General features: G+C 40.2%; 1 protein-coding gene across 1 annotated transcript; it reads left to right on the forward strand.

The window, feature by feature from the left end:
- CHAT (choline O-acetyltransferase) lies at positions 1 to 26,225 on the forward strand. Its single transcript, XM_062496903.1, has 14 exons — positions 1 to 63; positions 1,963 to 2,154; positions 4,236 to 4,354; positions 5,778 to 5,831; positions 7,370 to 7,550; positions 8,550 to 8,727; positions 13,130 to 13,299; positions 15,220 to 15,320; positions 15,518 to 15,646; positions 16,904 to 17,026; positions 18,477 to 18,618; positions 21,163 to 21,225; positions 24,180 to 24,317; positions 25,971 to 26,225. Exons 1-14 carry the CDS (start codon positions 1 to 3, stop codon positions 26,223 to 26,225), a joined length of 1,908 nt encoding a protein of 635 aa, XP_062352887.1.
- Positions 26,226 to 26,852: the final 627 nt, after the last annotated feature.

The raw sequence follows: 26,852 nt of genomic DNA on the forward strand, positions 1-26,852 counted from the left end.
ATGCCTGACCTAGAAAAAAACATGCAGAAGAACGGGAAAGATACTTGCAGTAAAGATGTAAGAGTAAGTAAGTCTTTCTGGAAAAACAAAAAGGAAAAAAAGAAGATGACTTAACAACTTTTAATTCTGTAAATCAATGTCATAATTGTAACCCAAGCTCTGTTCTAGAGCCGATTTCTTAATTTCAGGGAGCACCAGTTATTCTGCAACAGTTTATAGCCACATACCTTGATCTAACACTAGTGCTTCTCATATCCAACTAAACTCTTTCTCACAACATCCTCTGAAGAATTACAGTAAAATAAATATCATTATGCAACAAATATTTTTATACTACAAAGTCAGAGATAGCATGAAATTATTCATGCTAGTACAGCACTATCAAACTATGACATATGATTCATTTTCAATGTGGTTTAGAAGGTGCTGGGTGTGTACAGTAAATAGTTAGCCTCCAGGGTTTTTTTTCCTAACCAGAGTCATGAACTGTGCAGGAACCTTACCCAGAAAGATAGGGCCAAAGCCAGGTATCAAAAAGAAAGACTAGTTAGCACATCTGTTTCCAATGACCAAGAAATCAATGACAGAAGAAATATGTCTTGACTAAACATAGCTTGAAACTGTAGAATTGCCATTCTTTTATTTCTGGGTGTACTACAGGCTAAAGTGGAACTACATTTCCATTAACAACAGGTAATCCTATGACACTTTTCATGAGTATCTAAAATCTTTGGCTTCTAGGTAGGGAACATAATGCAGCACTGACTTTTCTGTGGATGTCAAATGGCAGAGCTGGTGCTTGAGCTCAGAGGACACCCAGTCCCTGCCTACTGCTCAGAGCTCTTCCTGCATGCACTGGACTAGCTCTGGAGCAGCAGCTGGGACAGGTAACTGCTAATCCTTTCTTCCACCCAAAATCACACTATGGCCTGCAATCCTACTAAAATGAACGTCCATTACAGCAAGAGCTAGCAAAAACATCTGAACGTGGCCTGCTTTAGGAGATGGGAGGAAATCAAATTAGAAAAAGAAAGCCTTCAAAAGTTTATGGCCTACACTAATCACTAATGGACAAGCATAGCTGCATTAGATGGCCATTTCTCAACTAGGAGACACAGCTCCCTCCCTAAGGAACCACTCTTAGAGCATCGCAGCCTCTTGCAATTTTCCAGTCTTTCATGAATTACCTCCTTGCTTGGTTTTCCCACTGCCCCCATAAATGCTCTGGCTTTTAAATGACTAATTACACTCTACTTGGTTAATTCTACATTAAAAAACAAAGGAAACTTAATTGCATGGACAGCATGGAACTCTTTTCTTCCTAGATACTATTGTTCTGAACAAGGTAAGGAAAAGGAAGTATAGAAATAGAAACGTTTTATCAAGGCTTCCAGGGGGGTTCCAGACTGACTGACAGCAGAGGTTTGGCAGGGTAAAACACAAGCTTATCAAGGACTGCACATAATCAGTACTAATAAACAGGTAGACTTGCATGTTTTCTACTCCTACACTTTTATAACCATTCATATTACCAATCAGACAAGTATTAACCCATGGTTCTACTAATCATAAGCTAAATGATCTTCTTTACTAATGAAATAGCTTAAGACATTATTTTATTATTTTGTAATGTATTTGCAGATTTCCTAGAGTTTAGTTCAGGGTATTTGCTTGTGTCATGCCCCTGTCCTAGGATTTCTAGAATTTTTACCAAGGAAAAAGTGTCCTCAATAATTTTCCACTAGTCCCCTGCTCTATCCATTTGAAACAAACAGTACATTTGTACCAGCAGTACATTTGTAGTAATCAGGCCTCTCAGTTGCTTAAACAGAATAAATTAATTTTTAAAAGGAGGTAACGAATTAATCGGCAACAAAAGAAAAAAAAAACAAGAAAACACAAGAAGACAGATTAGAAACACGTAGAATTACTCACTAGTATATATTTCTTTCTAATGACTAGGAAGTGCCAAAACTTCCAGTTCCACCACTGCAACAGACCTTACGCATGTACCTACAGTGCATGAAACACTTGGTCCCAGAGGAGCAATTTAAAAAGACCAAGGCCATCGTGGAGAAATTTGGAATTCCAGGAGGTCTGGGGGAATCCTTGCAGCAAATGCTTGAGGAAAGAAGTGAAAAGACAACAAACTGGGTAAGTAAATGCAGTGAAAAAAAATAATTGCTGTGTTGGATGATGCTTATTTACAAGTTCTTTCTGATGTTCTCTATGCAATCACTGTTTTCTTTCAGCAGGTCACTGCAGACAGGGGTCATTCTGACAAAGGAATATTTCAGATTTTTAAAATTATGTCAAAATCCATGTAATTATTATGTTTTCAGATCAACAGTTTGTTGACATTAATGAGGACATTCATTCAATTCAGGTTCATACGCAGAAGTGTCACAACCCCTGTAGGAAACACACTTTTTGGACATAATTTCTTCCTTTGCCTTAAATAACAGGATTTAGAATTTTCAATTAGAGTGAAAAATACTTTCTGATAGGGCTTTAAAAATGCCTTGCACAGTCATCTACCCAAGGTTCTGATCCACTCCAGTTATTCTGGAATGGAATACTTCATTGTAGGAATTAGTCTTTTAAAGTTGAGCTATTATTTGCATTCACTGTCACACTCTACCATTGTAGTTACCTTGATGAAGTTACTTTGCCAAATATGCACGTACATGTATATACATGTACATCTATCACACAGACCATGCTGAGACCTCTGCCTTTATAAAAGTTCAGCTTTCTCCTTCCCAATGCAGGCAAATTAGGTAAGACGTAGCTAAAGTAAATTTTGCCATTCCACAAAGTCACAGTTCACCCTACCCTCATTAACCATGTTAGAATATGGCAGCTGAAAATTAGAGTTTTACTGAAGTCCTCCTATCCCAACAAGGAAAATGGCTTTTTTGGATTCACTGAAATCCTGCAGGCTTGTTACTGATGTCAGTGAATTGTGGGTCTCTCTCTTGTGTGACACACATAGAAACTCCATTGAATTACTGCTACAATCAGGGGAAAAGGTGTAGAGTGCTGTCAGTGCTTTCATTTTAAAAGCAGTGCTTAATTTCTGAACAAAATGCTGCCCAATCTTGTTTTCATATTGTGATCACAAAACTTCATGGTAGCTAAACTAACCAGCATTTGTGTTCCTGGTAGGAAATAACATTCCAGAAGACAACTGCTCGTTTGAATGCTTATAGCATGAAAATTACGGAGGAAGGATACATAAACATTTTCTGAAATTGTGACAGTTTTAAATACTGGTTATTAAAATAAATACCTGATTCTTAAGGTAAATTAGAAATGGCTTTATTTGGAATTTAACTTGCCAGGAGTATATCTTTAGCATGTTTACCTGAACACTCCAGAGACTGTGGGGGAAGCATCTGTTCTAACAGCAATGAATATCTCGGAGGAAAACTTTTTCAACTGATGCATGCATTTGTAATTATTTTTGCATAATTTCGTTGTTGTTTATAGTTACCATATGTAAAGCCTGCCCTCTCAGAAAGACTATTTGATCTTTTTACTAATGCCTCCATTTTCCAAATAATGATTTTTCAATCTCTGCTTAGACATAAAGGAATGAAGTTGCTGATCATCTGTGTTTTCAATAAATATGGTTAGAAATGTAATGTGTGTCTGGGTCAAGAATCAGCAATCTGCATTTGTGCCAGTGGACACAAAGGGAATTCTCCAGAGGCTCTATCCACATGTCACTCTCTGCAGAACTGAACCATTAGGTTTGGGAAATTCCTTTCCCATTCTGTCTTGCTACAGGACAATATCTGATGGCTACAACTGGAGCATCTTGGCATCACTGACAAATATTTTAAGCCCCCTGAGAAAAGGCATCACTAGTAAAACCTCGGCCCTCTGTTAAACATATTCTAATAGCTATGTAGGAGCCAACATGTTGTATTCAAACATTTTCTGGTTGTAGAGAAAGCAAACAACAAAATACCCAAAGCACCAGAATCTGGAGCATGTTTAGTTTTTAATGGAACACGCTGTAAATTGCCATTGATTGAGAAACAGGATTATGGAATTGCAGCTGACTTCTGCTGAGCTGAGGTCACGGAGCCCAGACTGAAAATGCTCAGCAGCTCCATTAATCAGAGCCCATGGCTGACGCCGAGAGCACAAGGCACTGTCCCCTCACCCCCAGACTGCTTTTCTGTGTGCTGTTGGCAGCTCTACGATGTTGTGTCCCCTTCCCTCAGGTGTTTAACTACTGGCTGGATGACATGTACCTCAACAACCGCCTGGCTCTTCCAGTCAATTCCAGCCCCGCAATTATCTTTGCTCGTCAGTACTTCAAGGACGTAAATGACCAGCTGAGGTAATGGATTAAGAATCTGCAGCTTTTGCTAAATGAAAGCATATTTTATATGTACTGCTTTTGCAAAAATACGTTCAACTTGCATTAAAAAATAAGGGCAGTAGCCATTAAAATTATTTCCTATGAGGCCTGCTGACTGAGGGCAGTATTTCTGGGGTAACTCCTACTGATATTCAGAAAGAAAGATGTCATTACTATTAAATGTATTGCATTAAAAATTGTCATGGGATTTATATTTTTAAGGAATATTTACAAAGCCTTTTCCTGTATGTGACTCAAGTAAACTACTTTGTGATGAAAAAATAAATGCTAATTTCTGACACACAGTTTCAAGGAAAATAATCTTTAACGTGGCTTCGCTATGACTCATAGCCACCCTGCAAACTGAAAAGGCCATGCTGGCATTAAATTGTCCCTCTCAGATGTACAAAAGGGCACCAGAAACACAGGGGATCTAAGAATAAGAATTCAGAAATCATTCTTCCCTAAGAACACTGCTTCCTTCAGGCCCATCAGTCCCAGCCCTGAGCTGATCTTTCTGCTTTGAGCTGTTGTGGGCAATTACTATCATTTAAAAATTGAGAAGGTAAGTGCGTAACCAAGCAGGGAATATACCTCTCCAGACACCCTTAAAACAGGATTCCACTCTTCAGCCTTTGCCAAGACATTCTTCCTTTTAAAACAGTAAAAATCTACCTTTACAGAGTGCAATTTTCCCCTTTGCTTTTAGCACTCTCTAGCTGCTTATTACTGAAATAATTAACTGCATGTGAATTTATGCTATTATAAAACAGCCAGAACCTTGTAACCAATATGCGTTATTTTAACATTTTGCATAGACAGCTAATGCATCTTTTTACTTTACTTTAAACATAACTATAAATGCTTCCATTCATTACTGAATAAATTTATTGTGCACATAGCTTCCAAAAAACCTCCACTTTGCATTTTCTAATGCACGTGCTTTAACAAGGAAATATTTTTCTTAGAGCCTCCCATTCTGACAGAGTGCAAAAAATGTCAGGAAATAATACACCTGTCCACAGCTCTGCAAAAAGAGTATTTGCTTAGGACAGGAGGTACTCTAATACTGGACAGGTTATGAGTATTGATATTGAAACCCATGTGAGGATTCTATTTAATATTCAGTCTCTGCTCCCATTCTCTAAATAAGCACTTTCGGGCTTCCTCCTGTGGTACTCTGCTTAACCATTTGAAGGGACTGTCTCTAAGATTTCATATTTCTCTTGACATGAATTAATTTAGATTTTGGGTGGGGGTAGGAAGCTCTTCTTGCCAAGCCAGAAGACTTTCTCTCCTTATGCTGCGTCATCAATCATTCAGGCTTTCCTCTGTCTCCCAGAAACAGCCCAGTGTTGCCAAATGACAAAAGACTGATGTCACTTCTCTCTACTTCTTGCAGGTTTGCCGCCAATCTCATTTCAGGGGTGCAAGACTACAAAGCTTTACTGGACACGTAAGTAGCTTGGAAGGAGAGCTTGAGCATCCACAGGGCTTCTGATGCAAGGCTGCTCTCAGCCAGGCTGTATTGCACCTCTCCACCATGGGGAAAGGCTGGAGCTCCAGCATGCTTCAGGGCAAGTGCTTCAGCAATTTTTTTATGCCCTTTCTGCTGTATTCCTGCAGTGTAATAGACTGAAGAAGGATCCTTTTTGATGGCTGGCAGTCATCACTCTGGCAGGCACGGTGCAGCCCAAAAGGACACACACAGTTTGCCTAAGAGAGGTACTGAGAGCACAAGAGGAAGCTTGTGCTCTGCACACCCAAAGGGCAGCAGCACTGTGGTCACACAGCCTGCACACATTTCCTGGCACTCCCCACATACTGCACTCTCCACTTACAGCAGCACTGTCCCTCCTCCCTCCCCTCTGAGAAATAACACATCCCAGTAGGGATGGGAAGTCTCACCACAGAAAGGCTGGCTCAGTAGCCAGTAAAAATAAGCTACTTGTGCTCTTGTTACTTTCTGAATAAAAACACAGGGGAAATACATGATTCTTCAAATGATGCACCTGTGCAATGAAATAAGTGATACAGAGAATGTGAGAGGTGGGAACTAAAGCGAATATCCCTGGTTTAGGACTGCAACGGTTCTAAAGACATTGTTGACCAAGATAAACTGGCATAAGGCATTACCCCTCATAAGCTGCATGAGAGTAAACCTCCTTGCCTGCTTTTCCACCCTGCCCCCGTCTGACAAGTTGGAAGCTTACTGTTCTTTTGCAGAAGGAAACTGTCTGCACTGTAAGATCTTCCTCCTGTGGTCTCTGCAGCCTTTCCTGACCAGCAGCATCATTATTTCCTGCTGCAGCGTCAGTGGGGTGTTTTACAATCTATAATCATAATTGTGACTGAAATAGTTCATTTAATTTTTTTTTTTCCTGACCGCTAAAGAAGCCTTTTAAGAGATGCTTGTTTCACCTACCTTCCAATCAAAAAAAAAAGAATAGGTTTTCAGTACATATTACTCCATAGGTCTAAGTAAAAATTAGCACAAAACTGAGGACCTGTGGGAAACAGAAATTCTCACTGTACTGCCCAGGTCCTGTTTGTCAGGTAAGGCCCTCTCACACACTCTCTAACCAGTCAGGACAATACAGGGCTGCTGTGATTTGCAGGGAATTTCATCAGTACCTCTCTTCAAGGTGCTGGTCTTTCCCAGCTGTTCTGCTGGCTTCCATCCTGCCAAGTTTCCGGGGTCCCATCTAGGCAGGCTTCCTATGCACATTGCAAAGCTGCTTGTGACCTGCTATTTCCATTTCCACTAGATAATAATGCAGTTGCTTAATGAATATGCATGAAGCTGCCAGGAATGATGTATTTAACTTTGGTATGGGAATTCATCTATTACCCTTATACTGTAATCTCATTTTATTATTCAATTTGTGTTATACCTGATCTAATTGTAACAGAACAAAGGACAGATCAGATTTCTTTTCCTTTCTGTCTCTCTCCCCTCTTTTCCTCTGGCTTTGTTTTTCTCCTTCTGTGCAGCCATGGTTTACCTGCTGATTTTTCTCGTGGACAGCTGTCTGGTCATCCTCTCTGTATGAAGCAATACTATGGACTCTTTTCTTCCTATCGTCTTCCAGGACGTACCAAAGATACCCTCGTGGCCCAGAAAAGTAATGTAATGCCAGAACCAGAACACATCATCGTTGCTTGTAACAATCAGGTAAATTAGTTTTCTTTTTTCATACCTTTCTATATTTCTTAATTTGCTTAAATTCATTCCAGAAGAGCCTAATCTAATCTCTGTTCAGAAATGCAATTAGCGTGCTACGTATGAGCTCACTTCTTACCAAGCGTTTGCGGTTGATATTTCCAAAAAATGCTTCTGCAGCATTTTTGTCCTTGGCCTACATTATGTTCCAAGTACAGTGATGCAGAAAGGAGGAATGTGGCAGAATTCATTTGCTTTCTCTTTCAAACAAAAATGTTTAAAAAACAGAGATGAAACCACAGAGAAAAAAAAAGAATCCTATTAGAGTTCACTTGCTGGAAATGCTCTTCTCTTGACAGTCAAGTATTGGCACACAGTTCATGGCAACCATCACACCTGTGCATGGCACAGACACCATGTAGGGGCCCTAAGCTATGCCTGAAGAGTTTAGCACAGATGCAGGCAGAAATACTGAAGTGTTAGAGTGCATCTGCCCCATCCAGTAATCACCAGGGAGCAGCAGAGTCTGTTCCCTGGTCATAGTACCATACAGCCCAGCTTGACTATTTGCAGCACTGGAGCCATGCCTGCAGGCACTATTGGAATGAGAAGGTAGCTTCCAATGAAGTGCTTTCTGCTTTCCCAGGAAGTGAAGAAAATTTTCTAGATTCTCTAGGTTGTGTTTAAAAAAATAATACCATGAAAATTAACTTGCATACTGCCTGATTTTATCTATCCAAGTTTTTTAAGCTTATTCAAATAGCATATGTTTTGAGTCCAACTCACGATATAAGTCCCCTATGGCAACTGGCATTACACTGGTGTTAAAACGCAGGAGGGGTGAGCCCTGGGCCATTCCCCACTGGTTTTGTGTTCCATTGCATGCAGGGCTGGCTCTCCAGGTAGGACTTGAGCATCTCAACAGCTGCCTAGGCTATAGCAAAATGTTGGACCACAAAGGGTCCAACCTGCCTCTGACTGATCTTCTGACTGCTGTCATTTTTTTTGCAGTTTTTTGTTTTGGATGTTGTCATTAATTTCCGTCGTCTCAGTGAGGGAGATCTTTTCACTCAGTTACAAAAGATAGCAAAAATGGCAGAGAATGAAGAGGAAATGCTGCCTCCAATTGGCCTGCTGACAACAGATGGAAGAACAGAATGGGCAGAGGCCAGGATGATCCTTATGAAAGGTTAGCAGCAGCAACCCCAGCTTTCTCTTCATCATCTTCCTCCTCACCATCACTGCCTTTCTTTGCTGAGAGAAAACATCACAGCAAACACAGGACTGAATGTGCAACCCCACTGCTGAATTTTTCCAGCAGTAGGAAACTCAGTACGTGTAAGATGTGTGTTGCCAGGGGAGCAGCAGAAATGGCTTGACCCTTTGGCTGTGTATGTTTAAGTGTTATGCCATGTAATAACTCTCACTCCATTCTTTGTTTTTCATCACATAAATTACATTACATCAGATTTTGTGATTTGTCTCTTTCTTCATATCCATTTTGTACCAAGAGGAATGATGTATCCTCTTAGCTTTCGGCAACTATTTGATATTATTGATCTTATCCCAAAAAAAGCATCTGCAAGTTAAACACCTATTGAATCTAGTTGTGCAGTCTTTCTAGTAAATGGAGAAGGTATCAGAGTTGATTCAACCAATTCTTAAGAAAGTATCTAGGAAATATGGCACCATTTATTATCTGGGAACCACTCTCTCTTTTCCAGCAGGCAGCATGTACCTGTCTCACATTCTGGATTTAAATGTCAAACTTGGAAACAGATGAAAAAAAAGGGTGGGGTTAGTGATATTGCATCACATCACATCACACCTTATGTATTTTACCCTGAGGCTAAGTGATATAAATGCCCTCCTTTTTGCCATTTTACATGTCTTAAGTATTTACTTTTTCATCCTGAAGAAAACATTAACTCATCTCTTTATCTCCAGTTCAGCAATGCCACAGAAAATATTGCTGTTTTACTAATGCCCTGGAGTATACAAGAGTTGCCAATAGTCACAAAATAAGTCTCATTCTATCTATCTTAGAATTTTATCATTCTAAGGAAGATTCCCTTATTCAAGTTTATCTGTGCTTATAAAAACTTAGCACAGATACACACACAAAGAGTACTGGCCATTATTTCAGCTATATTATATAGCATTAGTCTCATGTTTAAGCTTTCCCCCTCCTCTTGCCATCATTTCTTTTTAAAGGAGGAGAAAAAAAAACACCCTTATTTTAATGAAAATTGAGGTGAACACCTAATCATTTATTTTCATGCCATACCATGTAAAACAGTCAATGCCTTGAAACTTACAGCAAAATTATCTTTGTTAACCTACATCATCCAAAAGAAAAACAAAAAGAAAACTCAACAAAAACTAGCAAAAACCCTCTCCATAATGTTTTTGGATTGCCTGGCATTTACCAAAAGATTCATTTTAATCAGAAGGCGAACCAACTCAGTTATGTAGCTGAAGAAAGCAGATTCTGCACTAGTAAATCTCATAGCACCATGATGTGAGCCCTCTCTAAACCAAGCAGGAATCCCATCCCAGACTGTTCATGTTAGCACATCTGTTCTATACAGGGGAATGCATTACTGTTAGACATGGATTTATGATCATTACAGCCCTTTTTCTTAGCTGTGATGGTTAAATGTTCCTGCAACAATAAATAAGAGAGGAAGAGAGAACCTGGAAAGCAGTGGGAGTGAAAGGTCCACTCCACAGCTGGTCTGTGCTGGGCAGGTGTAAAGAATGCTTTGGGACAGGAAAGCTGTGCAGTGCTTTGCAGAGGCTATGCAGGAGTTATATCCATGGCCTGCACAGACCTGCAAGTAGAGCATATGTCTTCTAGGTGAGAAAATGTCCAAGCTATTGTAACAAACCCAGCCATCACTGATTTATAAACACACTCAGCATTGTAACTGCCTTCAGGTTGCAGAATTAGCTCACTCTTCCTAGGTACAGGAAGTGAATTCTGTATGAAGTGAATGGCCACAGTCCCATGCATACTGCATCTGAATTTGATTCAAAATTATCTTCTCATATGTTCCTTTTTAAAACTAAATTAAAAAAAAAAAACAACTAACCAGAAGTTGGCTGGCCAAGTCAATGCAACTGTGCAGTAGACAGGAAGAAATGTCTTGCAGGGCTTTAGGCTTGGTCTTACTCTCCTCTGTTTTAGCTCTTCCTGCAGATATTTTCTATCCCAAGTCATGGTTCATGAGTTCTTGTGCAATTTATTGCCTGCTTCACATGGTAATTTTTCAGTGTTTGATCAGCCCTCTGGATATGTCTGTTTCCTTCTGTAAAGGCATCCTTCCCCTACTTCTCTGTTTCTGGCACAGCTTAATTTTATTCACTCTAATACCTAGGCTCCAGATACCCTGAAGCCATATGTCAGACTAAGGGCTTCATATCTGTCGAAGATGTGTGGGCAGCAGCCACAATGAAATATATATAAACCTATCAAACAGCGTAAAGCAGAATGCTGAGCAAGCTGTGAGCAGTTTGTAAATCACTATCCAAGCTGTTTTTCCTCAAAGATGCATGTCTGCAAACCCCAGAAGCTGATGTATACGGGGCAAGTTCCATTCACAAGGATCTTTTCAGCCTTTGCACCGACGCACCCAGACCATCAATGAAAAGAATACCACGATTACAGTCAGCCCTGCAAGTGTGAGATACTGGAAAAGCTTCACAGCCAAGTGGACAGAGATGTGTCTTCTCTCTTATGAAGCTTCTGAATGCTTTTGAAGACACTCCAAAGGGACACTGGTGCTCACATTTTGCAGGGCAGCAACCTCTCTGCGCGCCCCATCAAACACAATCTCTTGGCTCAAGCCTTTGTAGGAGCTGGCAGGTGCTCCAGCTGCTTTCCCTAGGACTCTTCAGTTGGCAAGGGGACACAACACACTCTGCACTCCACTAGGTCCCCAAGGAGCCTGCAAGAAGGCAGGCTGACCATCTCTGTCCCTTGGTCCCCTGGCAGCTAATGCTGCCTTGCAGGAGCCACCAAAGAGCAATAGGCAGTACAAGGCCAAGCTCCCCCTCTTCCTTCTCAGCCGCTGTTATCACTTGCCTCTCCTTCTCTTGACACATTTTTAACTTCTTCCATATTTCGCCTCTTTTTCACTACACAGCATCTGGAGGATGAACCTGGATGGTAACAAGTGTCTGGGTTTTTTCTAGCCCCTGATTAACCCTTGTTACTCCTTCTGGAAAAGTACATTATTTCTTACTATGAAAAATGCTGTTCTTTCAGAACAACCAAGCTACTTTACATACTTGCAAACGTTGAAAACCTGCACATATTGGAATGGCCCCATATGTCAAATGCAGATCAGAATTGTTTAAATATTTTCCCATTCCTTCTAGCTAAAATAATTTTCTGAATTGAGCACATATTTGTTGAACTTTGAAACAAAAGAAGTTTTGATCAGTCTGAATTCATATCTTTAGTTGAGAACATTCTGAAACAAATTTACATTTGCACCAAATCTAGCAGATGAAAGATGATCTGTTAAGAGCAAGAGGAATGTTATGTTGACACTTGAAAGCCCTTTTTCCTTTGATCTTGTTAACAGCCATATAACAGCAATTAATAATGTTACATGTTTTTAAACAAAACAAGTTCTTGGTATAGGTTGCACACTTCTATCTTTTCAATGAGGAACTGTAGAAAGTGCTCACAATTAGATATTTCCTATGCTTCAAACTGGTCCTCGGATGCAAACAAACCCTTAACCTTTGTAATATTTCTGAGTTAGACAAAGAAACCGAGAAACACATAAATACACCATAAATAAGGAGGAAAGCACTGAGGAAAAGCTAAAGATACCCCCAGTAGACCAACCATATAAGAAGAGCGTCAGGATAGGGAAAAGAAACAGAAAGAGATGCAGAAAAGCCCATTTTATTCAGCAGTACAGTAGTGACAGGAGGGCAGCAATGTGGCAACCCATGGGTTTTGCAAAACTGTGTTCAAAAACTAAACCTCAAAACCTCATCCGCAGATGTTTCCTCATGTGATGTAGGCAATATAAACTAATAACCAGAGACAGGAGAGACAAGAGGGTTTTAATACAATAAAACAAAACCAATGTAGACCCTGCTGTTCCTTGTTCTGAAAAGGGTTTTCCTGGGAAAACAACACAAAAACACTCTAAGCTCTGCTGTTCCAGAGCAGAATGCTGCAGCAATAGCGTGAGCTCTGAAATTTTCTATTTTCCACCTGTCCTCTGTAACTGTTATATATAAAATAAGTAAGCAATGCTGGCTTTAAGAGTAAAATAGATCTATTTTGTAATATAATTACTTCAAGGAAATGAAAGGCAGAAAAAGAAAGTGGTTATTATTGAATCATGTGAGAGATACACAATGTTACAAAAGTTAACACAGGAATTAATGCCCTGGTATAATGTCCCCTTGCACTGAGATGATCTGCTGCTGAGAGAAGCTCTGCAGACAGCAGCTCATTGCAGAGTCAGGGTCAGATCATCAGTGCCCTCCAAGGCAGAGGGCTCCCCAGCCAGGGTTGTACTTGGAGGTAAGAGGATGTGAACACTTCACTCTTTTATCCCCAGACTCCACCAACCGTGACTCTCTAGACATGATTGAGCGGTGCATATGCCTGGTGTGCCTGGACAGCCCCAGCAGGGTGGAACTCAGTGACACAAACATGGCATTTCAGATGCTGCACGGAGGAGGCTACCACAAAAACGGGGCCAATCGTTGGTACGACAAACCTATGCAGGTAAAAAACCTCTCGGCACTGGGACATCACCTACACGTTGTCTTCTGGTGGGGACCACTTAGAGTCAGGTGGGAGAAAGAGGGGAAAAGGGTGTCAGCATCTGCCTGGGCAGGTTTGGTGTGAGCAAGGCTGTCCCTTGCACAGCAGGGGAAGCAGGGACACTTCCACCTTTTCCAAAGCTGCCCTTTGCTTTTGGGATAACACAGAAGTATGAGTAGGTAGATGTCAGATATAAAAAAAAAAACAAACAATGCATTTTTCTACACTGAGTCAACTGAAATGAAAATGCTGGCCTAGTATCCCAGAAGGAGAAAAAAAAACAATATTTTTCTTTGTTTCCTCTTCTTACACGTGTTCCTGACATCCTAGAAATGCCACTACTTATAATTTGGCATGTGTTTAAGTCCTCACTCAACAGACTGTTTACTCATTTAAAGACATCCTTGTTGAGCTTTTCCTTAAGTATTGACTTCTCCAGCCTTTTTCCCATCAGATTTTGATTGTCATATTTTAAAGCATCTCGCTGTTATTTCCACACTTTGCAACAGACCCAGAGTGAAGTGATGTATTAATCTCCAACTGTCAACAATGTTGACACCTTATGAAAAATTGAAAAAACCCTGACTGATACATTGCTTGCATAATGCTTGTTGCCCTTGCCGTTTCTAAAAACAGCAATATGAAAAGAGAAACCCCTAAAATAATTTCACTTGCACCAACTTACCCAAGAGCAAATACATTTCAGTAATCATTCCAGATTAATGCCACTGCAAATGACATTATTTGCAGAATCTTTTGAAGAACAAACCATTTGTCTCAGTTAGAACCCTGTTATTTGCAGGGTCAAGTGTGAGATATTTCAAGCAGATGAGAATAAACAACATTTTCTTTTTGTCTACTATCATAAAGCAGCAGAAAGCAAACAAAATTGTGTAGAGTGTGAGAGAGCTTAATTTGTCCATATGTATTCAGGCCAAAATACTTCAAAGGTGAAGAGAAATTATTAAGGAAATAAGATCTCATTTCCTTTTATGCAAACACAGATTATGTAGGAAGCCATTCTCATAGCAGAATTTGTTCTTTCTCTCCATATTCCTCCTCACCTTTGCAGTAAGGCTTCAGAAAATGTCCAGGTGAACTTTTTCATCATGCCCACTCTCTGAAAACCTCATGGAAAGCAGGGAGGTAGGACGTGTGTGTGATACAAATGTACAAGAGAGAGCTAAGTGGGTGAGGTCTGGCCAAATGCACTTCAAAACAAGTGTGGGGAAAAGTCCAGAAAAAGGACAGGAAAGCTGCAGTATTGGCCTAGACATCTGCTTTTGTATGAGATGTAGAAGTTACGGATTGCATGGCTGTATCACAGAACTGGAGTGCAGCAGGTTGTCACCAGCAGTGTCGTGTGTACACAAAGAAATGAAGAATTAAGACAAATAAGAGGGAAAGGAAATTGAGAAGAAAGCATCTGAAAATAAAAGATTCAAAATAAGCTACAGGAAAGCTCAAATGAGCTTTGTAATAAAACGGGGTCCTAAGGATTTCCCAGATACCCATGTTTTATTGTCCTCAAAAGTGGAAGGAGAACCCTGACCTGTCTTTGTATTGATGGTTTTCTGTACCATAAAGCAGATGCAAAATCAGATTTTCAGATTCCATTGGGAATTGTTAACACTTACATTCTCAAAAGATTCAACCCCAAATAGCAACATGAATGTGCAACACCTTTCACAGGACAAGCAAGTCTCCTGCAGTAGATCTGCAAGTCACCCACTGATCTGCAGGGCAAGGAAGTTCCTGATATGAGCAATAAGAAAACCACGGAGGACCGATAACACCTTTGTCAGGTTTCCATCATGGACAACTTACCCAGAACACTATTTATTCCCTGTATATGTTGCTCCTATTCTTTTCCTTGTTTAGTTTGTGGTAGGAAGAGACGGACTCTGCGGGACCGTGTGCGAACATTCTCCTTTCGATGGCATCGTAATGGTGCAGTGCACTGAATACCTGCTCAGGCACATGTGAGTTCCCTTGCTGTACATTTTATACCCATTCCAGCCCCTGGGAAGCCTCTGCCAGTGGCAAATTTCTCCAGCTGCACAGGGGCACTAAGACACATTAAACTGTTGAAAAGCAGTAAATAACCTGCTAAAAGAACAGTGTTTAATAAATGTATTATTCCTGTGAACTTAATGACTTCTGTCTCACGTACCAACAGGAAAGAAAGTTCCAAGAAATTAGTCCGAGCTGATTCAGTGAGTGAGCTTCCTGCTCCACGGAGACTAAGATGGAAGTGCTCCCCTGATATTCAGACACATTTGGCATCAGCAGCAGAAAAGCTCCAAAGGTAGAAATGATGCCTCATTTTTCTCAGCCGTGACTGCAAGCTGGGAACTACCCAGCACACTGCACGGGCTCACTCCTAGGGGACCTCCTCTCTTCCTGCTCCTCCTCTTCTCACCAGGCTGCACATACCTAGCATCTCTCTGCAGGATAGGACCCTTATAGGTTGGAGCTACTCGTCTGTATTCAGGAATTGCATTACCATTGTTTTCCTTCCATGTTAATATTAGGAACTCTAAAAACCACTGGGAAAACAGCTTTCCCATATTTGCACAGGATGCAAATAGTGAAGGTTTTTTGTTTCTGTGGATGCCTCTTATGGGTTTGAGCTGACTCCATCTGAAGCCAGGGCAATAGGGGTACATATAGAGAACAGTAAAAAAGAACTGGTTTGAATAAATAATTTGAATTTAAGAATGTAATTTGTTTACATTCATATTGCTTCTACAAAGTCTAGTTTTTCTAACTGTTTCCAGACTGCATGACCTTTGGGGATGGGGGCAGCAATAAGAATTTTTTCCCAACATTCAGACCTTTGATCTCTTTGTAGAGAATTAACTAATTGTCTGCATGATCAGCTCTAAGCATGTCCAGTATGGTTGCATTAGATAAAACCTCGAAGTGTCTAGGAAGATACATAAGAGTGAGAACATTCAGGATGCAGAATAACTCCTTTGTGTTTTTAAATAAAGGTAATAGTCCTCTGAATTGAACCTTGCAAGGAGCTTAAGACCTTAATCAGGTCCTAAATACACCCAATTCTCACACCAATAAGTCTCTCAGAAATTTCTCAAGAGCAAAGGAGACCCTTGCTTAGGCTTCAGGAGTGGAAACACTAAGGCTGGGGGAAGGTTGCTGGATTTTTTGGTTTGTTTGGTTTTGGTTTTGTTTTTGTTTTTTTAAAAAAGGTGTCTTACTCAAATGAACAGACTTGAATGCCACAATTAAGGCTGCAGATAACAAGCCTGGTGTAGAATCTGTATGAATAAAAGTTACTGACTAGGAGCAGGTTACCAAAGGCCAGGATTGTCTGCAGAGCAGGAGAGCAGGAGTACCCTCACCTCTAAGAGGGTACTGGCAGGAAAAAAATCTCAGGATTTTATTTGCAAACACAAATGGGACAGAATACGGTTTAGTGGTGAACAAGGTAGGATAGGTTAATGATTGGACTTGATGATCAAAGAGTTCTTTTCCAACTTTAACAATTCTATGAGATTCTTACACCTACCCCTTCAGTAACTGCCTTCTGCTTGCTTTCCAGGGCAGTGGAAAATCTGGATTTTATTGCCTACAAATTTGAGCACTATGGAAAGGAATTTATTAAGAAACAAAAGATTAGCCCAGATGCCTACATTCAAGTAGCACTCCAGCTGGCATTCTACAGGTAAGGTTAGTTCAGTTCACAGGAACAAGGTACGCAAGGTAGTGGGGTTTTTACAGAGGGTCCCTTTTTTCCTCAACATTCAAGCAAATGCCTCCTGCATGGAAATGACTGATCTTGCCCAATGACTGTAGGGCAGACAAGATAGAAACTGATACCTGGTTCTGGGATAGAGTACTCCTTTTCTTCGCTCCCTTTCCCTCTTCTTGCTCTACCTTCCAATCCCCATGTCCCACATCTGCCGTTCCCAGCCAGTCCCCTCCCAACAGCTGTCCCTGTGCTTGGCATGGGGAAGGTGAGGGAATATGGCAGGGATGTCTGTAGCAGCAGCAGCTGGGGAGCCCAGGTCCCTGGGGCAGAAACACCACTGCCTTGCCTCGTGGGTAGCTTGGGAGGAACCACAGCAGTAGCCACACAAGCATCTTTGGCACCACAGGCTGAAAAGTATCCACTACAGCACAGCATATCAGACTAGAATTCCTACACAGAACAGTAATTACTGCCATTCCCTTCTTCACAGGTATCCCAAGATTGGGTAAGATCCCCCTAAATTTCATGGTCTTATCAAAGTTAAAAGCTCCTTTCTACATTGCCAGAAGTCCAGGGTAGAGATAGGTTGCATGATTTCCTACAGAGCAGCCTATTACACAAATAATTCTTTATCACGTCAGATTAAATCCCAGAGTGGTCTTTACCTGGTCAAGACCAGAGATGCTTTACACATTTCATGTACTCATTTAACATCTGTTGATCATCCATTTTGCATATTCTATTAGTAAAACTTCAACAATGATCTAGCCCAAGATTTTCATCTGGATCCCAGCCATGATATAAATCCTATGTTTGCAATAAAAACCTTAAGGAACAGTTGTGTTCTGAGACCACCTGCTCCAACTAAAAGACACAGTCTGTCTCCTGAAACAAGGAGCAGTATCTGTATACCTGGACCCAAATGAAACAACAGTCTTCATAAGCTGTTCTAATTGCTATGAGGGTTTTCATTCCAGCTCACAAATAACACCCTACTCCCCTTTTATTCATTCTTTTTATTCATGCACACAGTGCATTTTCTCTTGTTTTAAATAAAACATATTTCAAGCCCATAAGTCAATGATTAATTACACAATTATTTTATGATGCAGTACAAATAAAACATTCTTTGAGATCTTTCAGTAATTTTTTTGTTTTACTAGACTTGTTTTCACACAAGTCATTTTTTACTAGCAATGCATAACTAAAACATATACAGCTGTATGCAGCTCTTCATATTAGAAAGGAGTGAGCATCCATCTTTTTTAAGTTTCTTACAGAATTCTATCAACAGTGAGATGAATACTGTGCAAGAAATAAAAGTGTGGCTGTAACGATAAAATGTACCAAACCTGTATTTCTCTTAGTCTTTATGACTCTTTGAAAATAATCATTTTTTGTTTTTCTTCCTTCACTGTCTCAGGTGCCACAGGAGGCTTGTCCCAACCTATGAAAGTGCTTCCCTGCGCCGATTTGATGAGGGCCGGGTTGACAATATTAGGTCTGCTACCTCTGAAGCATTTGCTTTTGTCAAAGCAATGGCAAGTGACAAGACAGCTGTGTCGGTATGTTGGGCTGGCACCCTCTGTCTTCTTTGCCAAAATACTACGTAAATAATGCATTCATGGTCCTAAGTCTCTCACTTTTTAACTCTCAGCTGAGAATGTAAAGGCATAGGGCAGGGCAGCAAGCATTACAGGATTTTGCTTTTCGTACAGACCAACCACTAAGCTAAATATAAATATTCCCTTATTTTTATGTAAGCATTCAAAAGATTAAAAGGCGCCTAAATGTGACATTATAAGAAACATAATATCTAATTTTAGATTTAGTACTGTCTTATGAATGTTCTATCATCAGGTCCAAATTCAGCTCCCTGGAGAGATCCAGGCTGAACATGCAAAGTTCAGGATCATTAAACTGCCACACCAGGGGAATTGCCTGGCAGGTCTCCTGCAGTGGTTAGTTCTGCTGCAGCCTGCAGTATGTGATGTAATACACATGGCTTTCATTTCTGGATATGTGGATATGTTCTGGCTGATCTTTTTTGTTTCAAAGGGATGTTCCTATGAAATGGACTAAGTCTTACAGGATCCTCAGGGGAGCTGAACCTTAATGATAAAAAGCTTCATCAAGCTAATCAAACAACTCTCCAAACTATCCTGATATCATACTGCATAAAGACAAATTAAAATTGTGTTTCTTTGAGACAGCACCATCTGTTTGCCAGAAGCATGAGAGCTGTACAAAGTAGATGGGGAGGCAATGAGGTACAGCTGAGAGCAGAGCTTCACAAACAGCCCTGTGCACTGTCCTGCCCACCATCCCTGGAGAGCCTCCCTCAATGTCTCTGTGCCACTTCCACCCACTGCACTGTGCTGCCGTACAGGGAATTTCCAGGTGGCTGTTCAGATGCAAAATGCTGCCACAATACAGTTTATTTTTCACAGTAAGCCCATTCCAGTGGCAACAGCCCACATGGCTGTTCTTTAGAATTTAGCATAACATTGCTAGAAGCATTGCTGGGCTGTAGATTAGGTGTAAATTAATGAAATATTATAAACCAAGATCTAACGTCCCAGAGGATTATGAAAATTTGCCCAGATAAATCCTCTCTTCATCCACTTCTTCTTCAGTTTCCTAGAGGTTATCATGCCCAGAACTTAGCTCTGATAATGGTTTCATTTCCCCTGGAAAACCTGTAATCATAATGCAAACCAAACCCACTGATAGTTTTCCTGGTCTCTTCTCCACCGAGAGATATGAGGGACATTTATACTGGTATGTGATTGTTCTTTCCAACAGATATTAACAAATCTTTGTTTTGATGTGAACATCTGCATCTTGCCATGCAAATCTACACATATATATTAGTATCACAGAAACATTAAAAATTAATACAAGGTGATTTCTTTAGACCTACGCACTGCTCTGAATGTGAAGGGGTTAATTCTTTTTTCTGGACAAAGAGATGCACCACTTGGTGTAAGTAGCCTTGAACTCCCCAAAATACTGTTTGTTAATAGACATTAATTCAAATCCAATTAAAAACAGAAACAAAAACCAAACCAAACGTTTTTCTTCTGATCAAATAAAAATTATCCTCAAACGATAGCTTGAACAGTCACCAAAGATTGATTGAGTCAGATTGATTCTTCAGCAGGAGCAATATCTCATGCATTTGACAGTTGCTGTAAAAGCAGCAGCTACTGACACTAGAGATTTCTTGAATAGCTGTAAATTAATCAGATTTAAAGACTGCATTTGGTAATTTAATCTGTACAAGGGAACTAAAGCCTAGCTCTAGCCTTGTGAAAAATATCAGACTTCGTATTTTGAAGGTCCCTGATGGTGACCTTGACTTGATTCTAAAATTAATTCTTTGTTCAAAAGATCATTTATCGTCCATAGGAGCTGAAGGTCCCCTGTTTATCTGGGACCCAGTCATTTCTGGCTATTTCAGGGTCTCCCAAAGTTGCAGTGTTGGGCGTGATGTACAGCAAGGCAGCACTTCTTAACATCCTTCCCTTGATATAAAAGGCTGCCGTTTGACAGGAGTTAAAATTTACTAGCTTGTTATCTGAAATGTGAGGCATCTGTGGAGGGTAGAGCAGCCTTGGGAAATTCTAGATGCTCTTTCACACATGGGAGTAATTTTTTGACTGGCTAGTAAAATATCAGTACTGGCTTTCATTAAAATCACTGTCATTGTCTAGATAAACCATTCTAGAGAAGGTACACTGTCTGTCTGTTTTGAAAATACTGAATTACACTAGACAATTATTTTCCCTGCTTCAAACACAGTGATTCTACTGGTAATAATCTACACCCCCAAAATCCATGTAAGGGATACACAAAAGGACCTGCAAGCCTTTTCTTGACTTCAAACAAACAAGCACCAAGAAACCTGTTCACCCCTTGCAGGACCAGGTGCTGGTGCTGATCAGGACATTGATCCCTGTGGCTTTTCATGTGTCAGAGTACTTACATCTGAGCCAAGAGCAAAGGACGTTTGAGGTGCTTGCTATTTGGCTCCTGGTTAGTTGATAAAAGATGCTATTTCTTCAAGAGTTGATTCAATAAGACATATATTCTGATTACTCCAACAGGACTCTGAGAAGATACAGAAATTTAAGGATGCAATTGCAGCTCAGACTAATTACTCTGTTCTGGTGAGTAAAACACTGCCTGTCTGAATAAGAACTAGTCATCTTTTTCATGAAAAGTATGAAGGCACTGTCATTAGCTATTTAAACACTAGAAAAATTTAGGCATCTCCAAAAAGGAAATTATCTGCTGCGTCACACTTAGGAACATTTCTAATGGCCTGAATAGCCATATTCAACTAACCTCAACTTTAAAAAAAACTAAGCCTAAAACTAACCAGGTATGCATTTTCTTATATTTCTCTTCACTAGAGGATAGAGGTCCCTATCTGGAACCTGATCTTCAGATGGATTGCTATGCTGGAACATGTATTCTGGTATTCCAAATTGACATTTCTAATAAAGGTCATTAACAATTAGGGAGTGATTATAGTAAGTTTTCTTTTAAAGACCTGAATGCAGTTTCTAAGAAAAGAGAGAGATGTCCTCCAGTGAAGAAATCAGTTTAATATAAATACAACTCATTTTCTCTTGATTAAAAATGAGACAATTCAGTTTGGGTAATGCTTTACGTCCCACTGTGCCAAGACAAAGCACAGACTTGTTCTAGAAACAACTTAGTCATTTAAGTGACATTAATAAATATTAATAACTAGCTCATGAAATTAATAAATATTAATAACTAGCTATGATAAGTGAGTTTTCTAACTATGGTTTTACCTCAGACTATTGCCTATAAACCCATATTGTTGATTACTCTTTGGATATTCATAAGATTCAAGAGATCCTTCAGAGGTGGTTTTAAAGGTATACTCTGAGCACTGAAGAGGCAGAGAGTTGCTTTCAGGCAGGACTGTGAAACAAAAGAAGCAGGGAAGAAAAACAATTCCATGTTTCAAGCATTGTGCTGAGGACCCACACCTTAGAAGCTGAGATTTCACATGTTCTGTAAAGCTAAGTCAAGTCTTACTTCAAGGCAACTGCCTCACCTGAAACATCTCAGGGTAACCTCACAATGAACACAACACACTGCAGGGCTGCTGGGTCACAACTGGTGGAATTTCTGTACAACAGCTCTCAGAAAAAAAAAAAAAAAAGAGAGAGAGAGTGAAAAAGAAAAATGCCTATTAATTCTCCCCTCCAAGTTATTTTTTCAGCCTCCAGTGTAGCTCATGGGAAAATATTAAAACTGCCATTGGACAAATAACTTATCTTTAAATTTAAAAAGCTCTGCAGGCATTTCTACTTGCCAAGCTATCCCTCCTTCCTCAGAATACCAGAATGTAATCGTTGGAGCTTTAAACTCTGGGTAAGACTCAGATGGTCTGACTAAATTGTGCATAACAGACTGAAATGTAATAGCTCCTAAGGAAAACAGAAAAAAATCTACTTCATAAAACAAAAAGCAATTTAATGATTTTATTTCCCCTTGTTAAGGCTTACTAGTAGCATTGCTATCTTAAAAGTGGAGCTCCAAAATTCAATTTAGCCCAGTTTTTTCCTATGTGTTGACTCACAGTTTATTTCGTTAGCCTGTCTCGGCCTCTCTTCAGACATGACATTGATCTATGTTGCAAAAATGTCATTGCTAACAGCCTTATAAATCTCGTGTGATAGCAAAATATTTCCTTTGATTATCAAGTCCGTTTCCCCGTATGGGAAGAAGAACATAAACACAGCGTTGATGTATGTTACCTTCTTGCAAGCATCCTTCCTCTGCCTGGGCCGATGAACAAAGAGCTCCTTACCAATGGGTGCCTAGTTCTTAATAAGCCAAACCAGGTATGCACTCCCAACCCCCTGCTTCAGGCACTTATCAGTGGTTAAAATCCTACTCCTCATAAGAGAAGAAGTAAACTTGTGCTTTTCTTTTATTACTTTTTTAATCCTTAAGAGGAAAACCAAGCTCATGCTCTCTTTTCAATCCTGCCTTCTCTCAGGCTGTTTGTTCCCCTTGTTGCAAGGGTCCTGTGCCACAGGGATGTCAGCTCTGCTCTCAGGGCAGTACAGTGTCCCTAGTTCAGCATTCCCTTCCTACATGACTTCAGCCTGGGCCACAGAAGAGCTACAGGTCAGTCCACAACATCAGTACTTTCACCAGCAAGAACAAACCTGGACTGAAGGATTTTGAGTTTATTTATCTGAGGCAATTTCTGCCTGATTGGACCAAATTTTGGTTTGGTTTCCTAAAGAAACAAAACTCTGTAACTATCCTGTCTGCCAAGCCCCCAGCACTGACTTTTGATCCCATTAGCCATCTTCAATCACATTTACTAGTAAGGCAAAGTTCTTAAAGCTAAAAAATCCCTGAAGTCTAGCGCATTTGGTAGCTGGACAGAGCAGAGACCTGAGCTTAGGCAGCTGATGGCAGGGACTTGCTGCAGGCTCAGCTGCAGCTCCTATGAGCTGCCACTGCTGCTTCTGTATCCCTAACCCTGTCTTCTCAAGCAGTGGGGTTTGCTCATAGATCTGTGGTAGATCACTGGCATCTATCTGTGATTCTGTTCAGCCTGTTGCAGACACCTACCAGATCCTTGGATGTGAATTCTATGGAATGACACATGCTTTAGCTGCCAGAGGGAGATGCAGGCAGCAAGGCAATGGAAGACTTGCTCCAATTTGGAGGTGCTTTGGAGCCCTCCACCTTGAAACATAATCCAAACGATGCACAGAAAATTCCAAAACATACTTAGAAATTTCTGCTCCCATGTGCTCCCCTCAGCATCTTAAGAAGCCCATCCCATGATATTCAGCTCTGAGAAACAATGAACACACAGATAACATCAGCACATAATACACCTCAAGACTGTCTCCTTCTTCATTTGTCAATCTTCAGAGCACCATACGAATTTCTAGTTACTGATCTTCAGCAAAGTACATACTCAGAGTAATATCTGAACATTACAGGCTTTACATCACTCAAACCAAGTTCATCAGCTCTGACCAGAGCCCTAGGCATTAACAGTCAAAATGCCTCCAAACTCAGTTAAATGCTGTTGTCTTATCACATCTTATCACAGGCTGTTACTGGAATGGCAATAGACAATCACCTGCTAGGGCTCAGAGAGGTGGCACGGGAACACTGCAAGGAACTGCCAGAGATCTTTACAGATGAGACTTATCTGACAAGCAATCGATTCATCCTCTCAACCAGCCAGGTGAGTTTCTCCTGTTCACTGGTCTTGCCAAGCAAATGATAATTAATTTGTGTTCTGCCAGACCTTGTAGCTCGCAGTGAGAACAATGTAAAAAAGGCAAGGAAACAAAAGCAGTATCATCAAGAAGTCTGCAAATTGCTCCACATTTTCAATCCTGTTTTGGTTCATCAACACAGTAAATACTGGCTGCAGTTATCACTTCATAGGCAAGGTTCCAAAGTCCTTTGCAGAAATTCTGGAAACGCGCACAAACTCGCTCAGTAAAATTCCCATGAGGGCTGAGTTTCCTCTGTTCCCAAACTACATATACTCCCATTCCCCTCTTGTCCTCCTTCCCCTAAGATTACAGCTCTTGTGACAGTACAGCCACAAGGCAGGAGGGCTGCCACTCTGAGAAACAAAAAGCCAAAAGCCATGAGGAAATTTTACTGTCTGAAGTTGCTACGTTTAAGATCTTTGCGAGCCTTCTGTTATTTGCTCTGAGACAGCAGCCCATGCACACATGCCACTTAGACTTACAGACATTTTGGACAGGTACAGACATTTACAGATTTACACTTACTTGCACATACCAAGGTACTCTGAGTCAATACTTCCTATATTTAATGTTCTGAATAAAGAATCATCCTTATGGCATACAGCCTAAAAATTAAATGTTTTATTGCATGTAGTAGCAGCCCTAATGAGGAAAGAAATCTATGTAAGAATTCATTAACTGAAACACTAACCCAACTGCAACAGATTAGGACTATGCAACAAAAGAGACTTGCAATATCATGCCACAGCATAAAACCTTTATAAGTAATTTGATCTTGTCATAATGTTTGTAGGCTTTCAGACGTGAGTGAATGTAACCAACATGCTACTACATAAATTCTCCAAGAAACTATCCATGAGCAAAGAGTGCTTCTGAATAGCTTCATGGCCTTCGGCTGTTGCACAGCAAATTCATTTGACAATTCTATGGCTCTATTAGCAGGACTAATGGCCTGTTCCACACCATTAAAAAGGCAAATGTCGTTTGAGAAGGCCCATGTACACAAAGTCTGAAACATATAGATTTCTAACACCTTTTACTTTCTGCAGAAGAAAGTGTTTCACTGTCATATTATGCCATGATTAAACTGGGGTGTAATAGAAAGCCTAGTTGCATTAAAGTATTTTTATACCAGCATCGCAATTACAAACTATTATTAGAAATGGACAATGCTAATTTCTTAATTTAATGCAGTCTTCACATTACAAATTTAACATAGCCTTAAGAAATTAAAAACCTTAGAGAAGTTTTATGTGTCCATTTTACGTATAAGGTTTACATAAAATTCCTATCTATCAATAATAAATCTTATAGCTTTCAAATATCTATATAATTTGAGCAAAGAAACACATTATAGCCACCTCAAATTATACCAGATTTTAAACCATAGTGAACAAACAGAGCAACCAAATTCTATACTGAGATCAGCTTTGGCCTTCCATGGTAAATCATCTCCAGGTCTGGACTTCTGAAGACAGTGATACTCCACAAGGCTGGATTCACACCACGTTACCAGCATTTGCAGCATTTTTTCCCCTTTTTCCTAATTCCTAAGCAGCTGATTTTAGGTGCCCTGATTAATCAGAGCTCACTCCTTCCCTTCTCCCTGCATCCAGGTTCCTACTACTATGGAAATGTTCTGCTGCTATGGGCCTGTGGTGCCCAATGGATATGGGGCATGTTACAACCCTCAGCCAGAGCATATATTATTCTGCATCTCAAGCTTTAAAGAATGTGAGGAAACCTCCTCAGGCAAGCTTGCAAAAGCTGTGGAAGAAAGTCTCCTAGCAATGAGAGATCTGTGCAAAAAATGCAGTTCTACAACAGCAAAGCCACCTGCTAAACCAAATGCAGCCATGCAGCTGCAGTGACCACTCTGCAGAGTAAGAGGCTCTGGGAATTATTCTCCTGAATCCACCTCATGAAACAACATGACATAGCTGTTCAAAGGCAAGATAGCACTAGTGATATAATAGCGTAGAACCAAAGTGATATTTGTTTCTCATTGTTGCCAACATTTACAACTCTGTGTACTAAATCTACCGTTTCTTGCTTACGGGTCAGCAAAACAGATTTGGTCTCACGGCCTGAAATGAAGGAGGAAGTCCACACAGAAGTATGTGTTGTACTACCATTTCTGACCACAACCATCTTGTGCCATTTTATCACCTAAAAAATTGAGTAAGTCTGTATATGACATAAATTAAATACTAAGACATACCAATTAATTATTATCCCCTGCAAGTAGTTCTAAAATATTCACATCTATTACTACAAGATTTGCATGTAAAGAAAAAAAGAAATTTCCCCTGTTGGGAATTTTGAGAGTAACACTGTAAATAATAGGCTGATGCCATTATATCTTGAAATTCTGCATGAAGATTATTTAATACTACCAGTCTATTTACTATATAAGAAAACCTGATTATTTTTAGAAGAGCGGCCCCTGTGCATTTCCGCAGAGTTTAGGAACGTAACACGAGTGTTTGCATGTTTCC

Source organism: Cinclus cinclus, chromosome 7, assembly GCF_963662255.1.
Source record: "Cinclus cinclus chromosome 7, bCinCin1.1, whole genome shotgun sequence".
Taxonomy (NCBI): domain Eukaryota; kingdom Metazoa; phylum Chordata; class Aves; order Passeriformes; family Cinclidae; genus Cinclus; species Cinclus cinclus.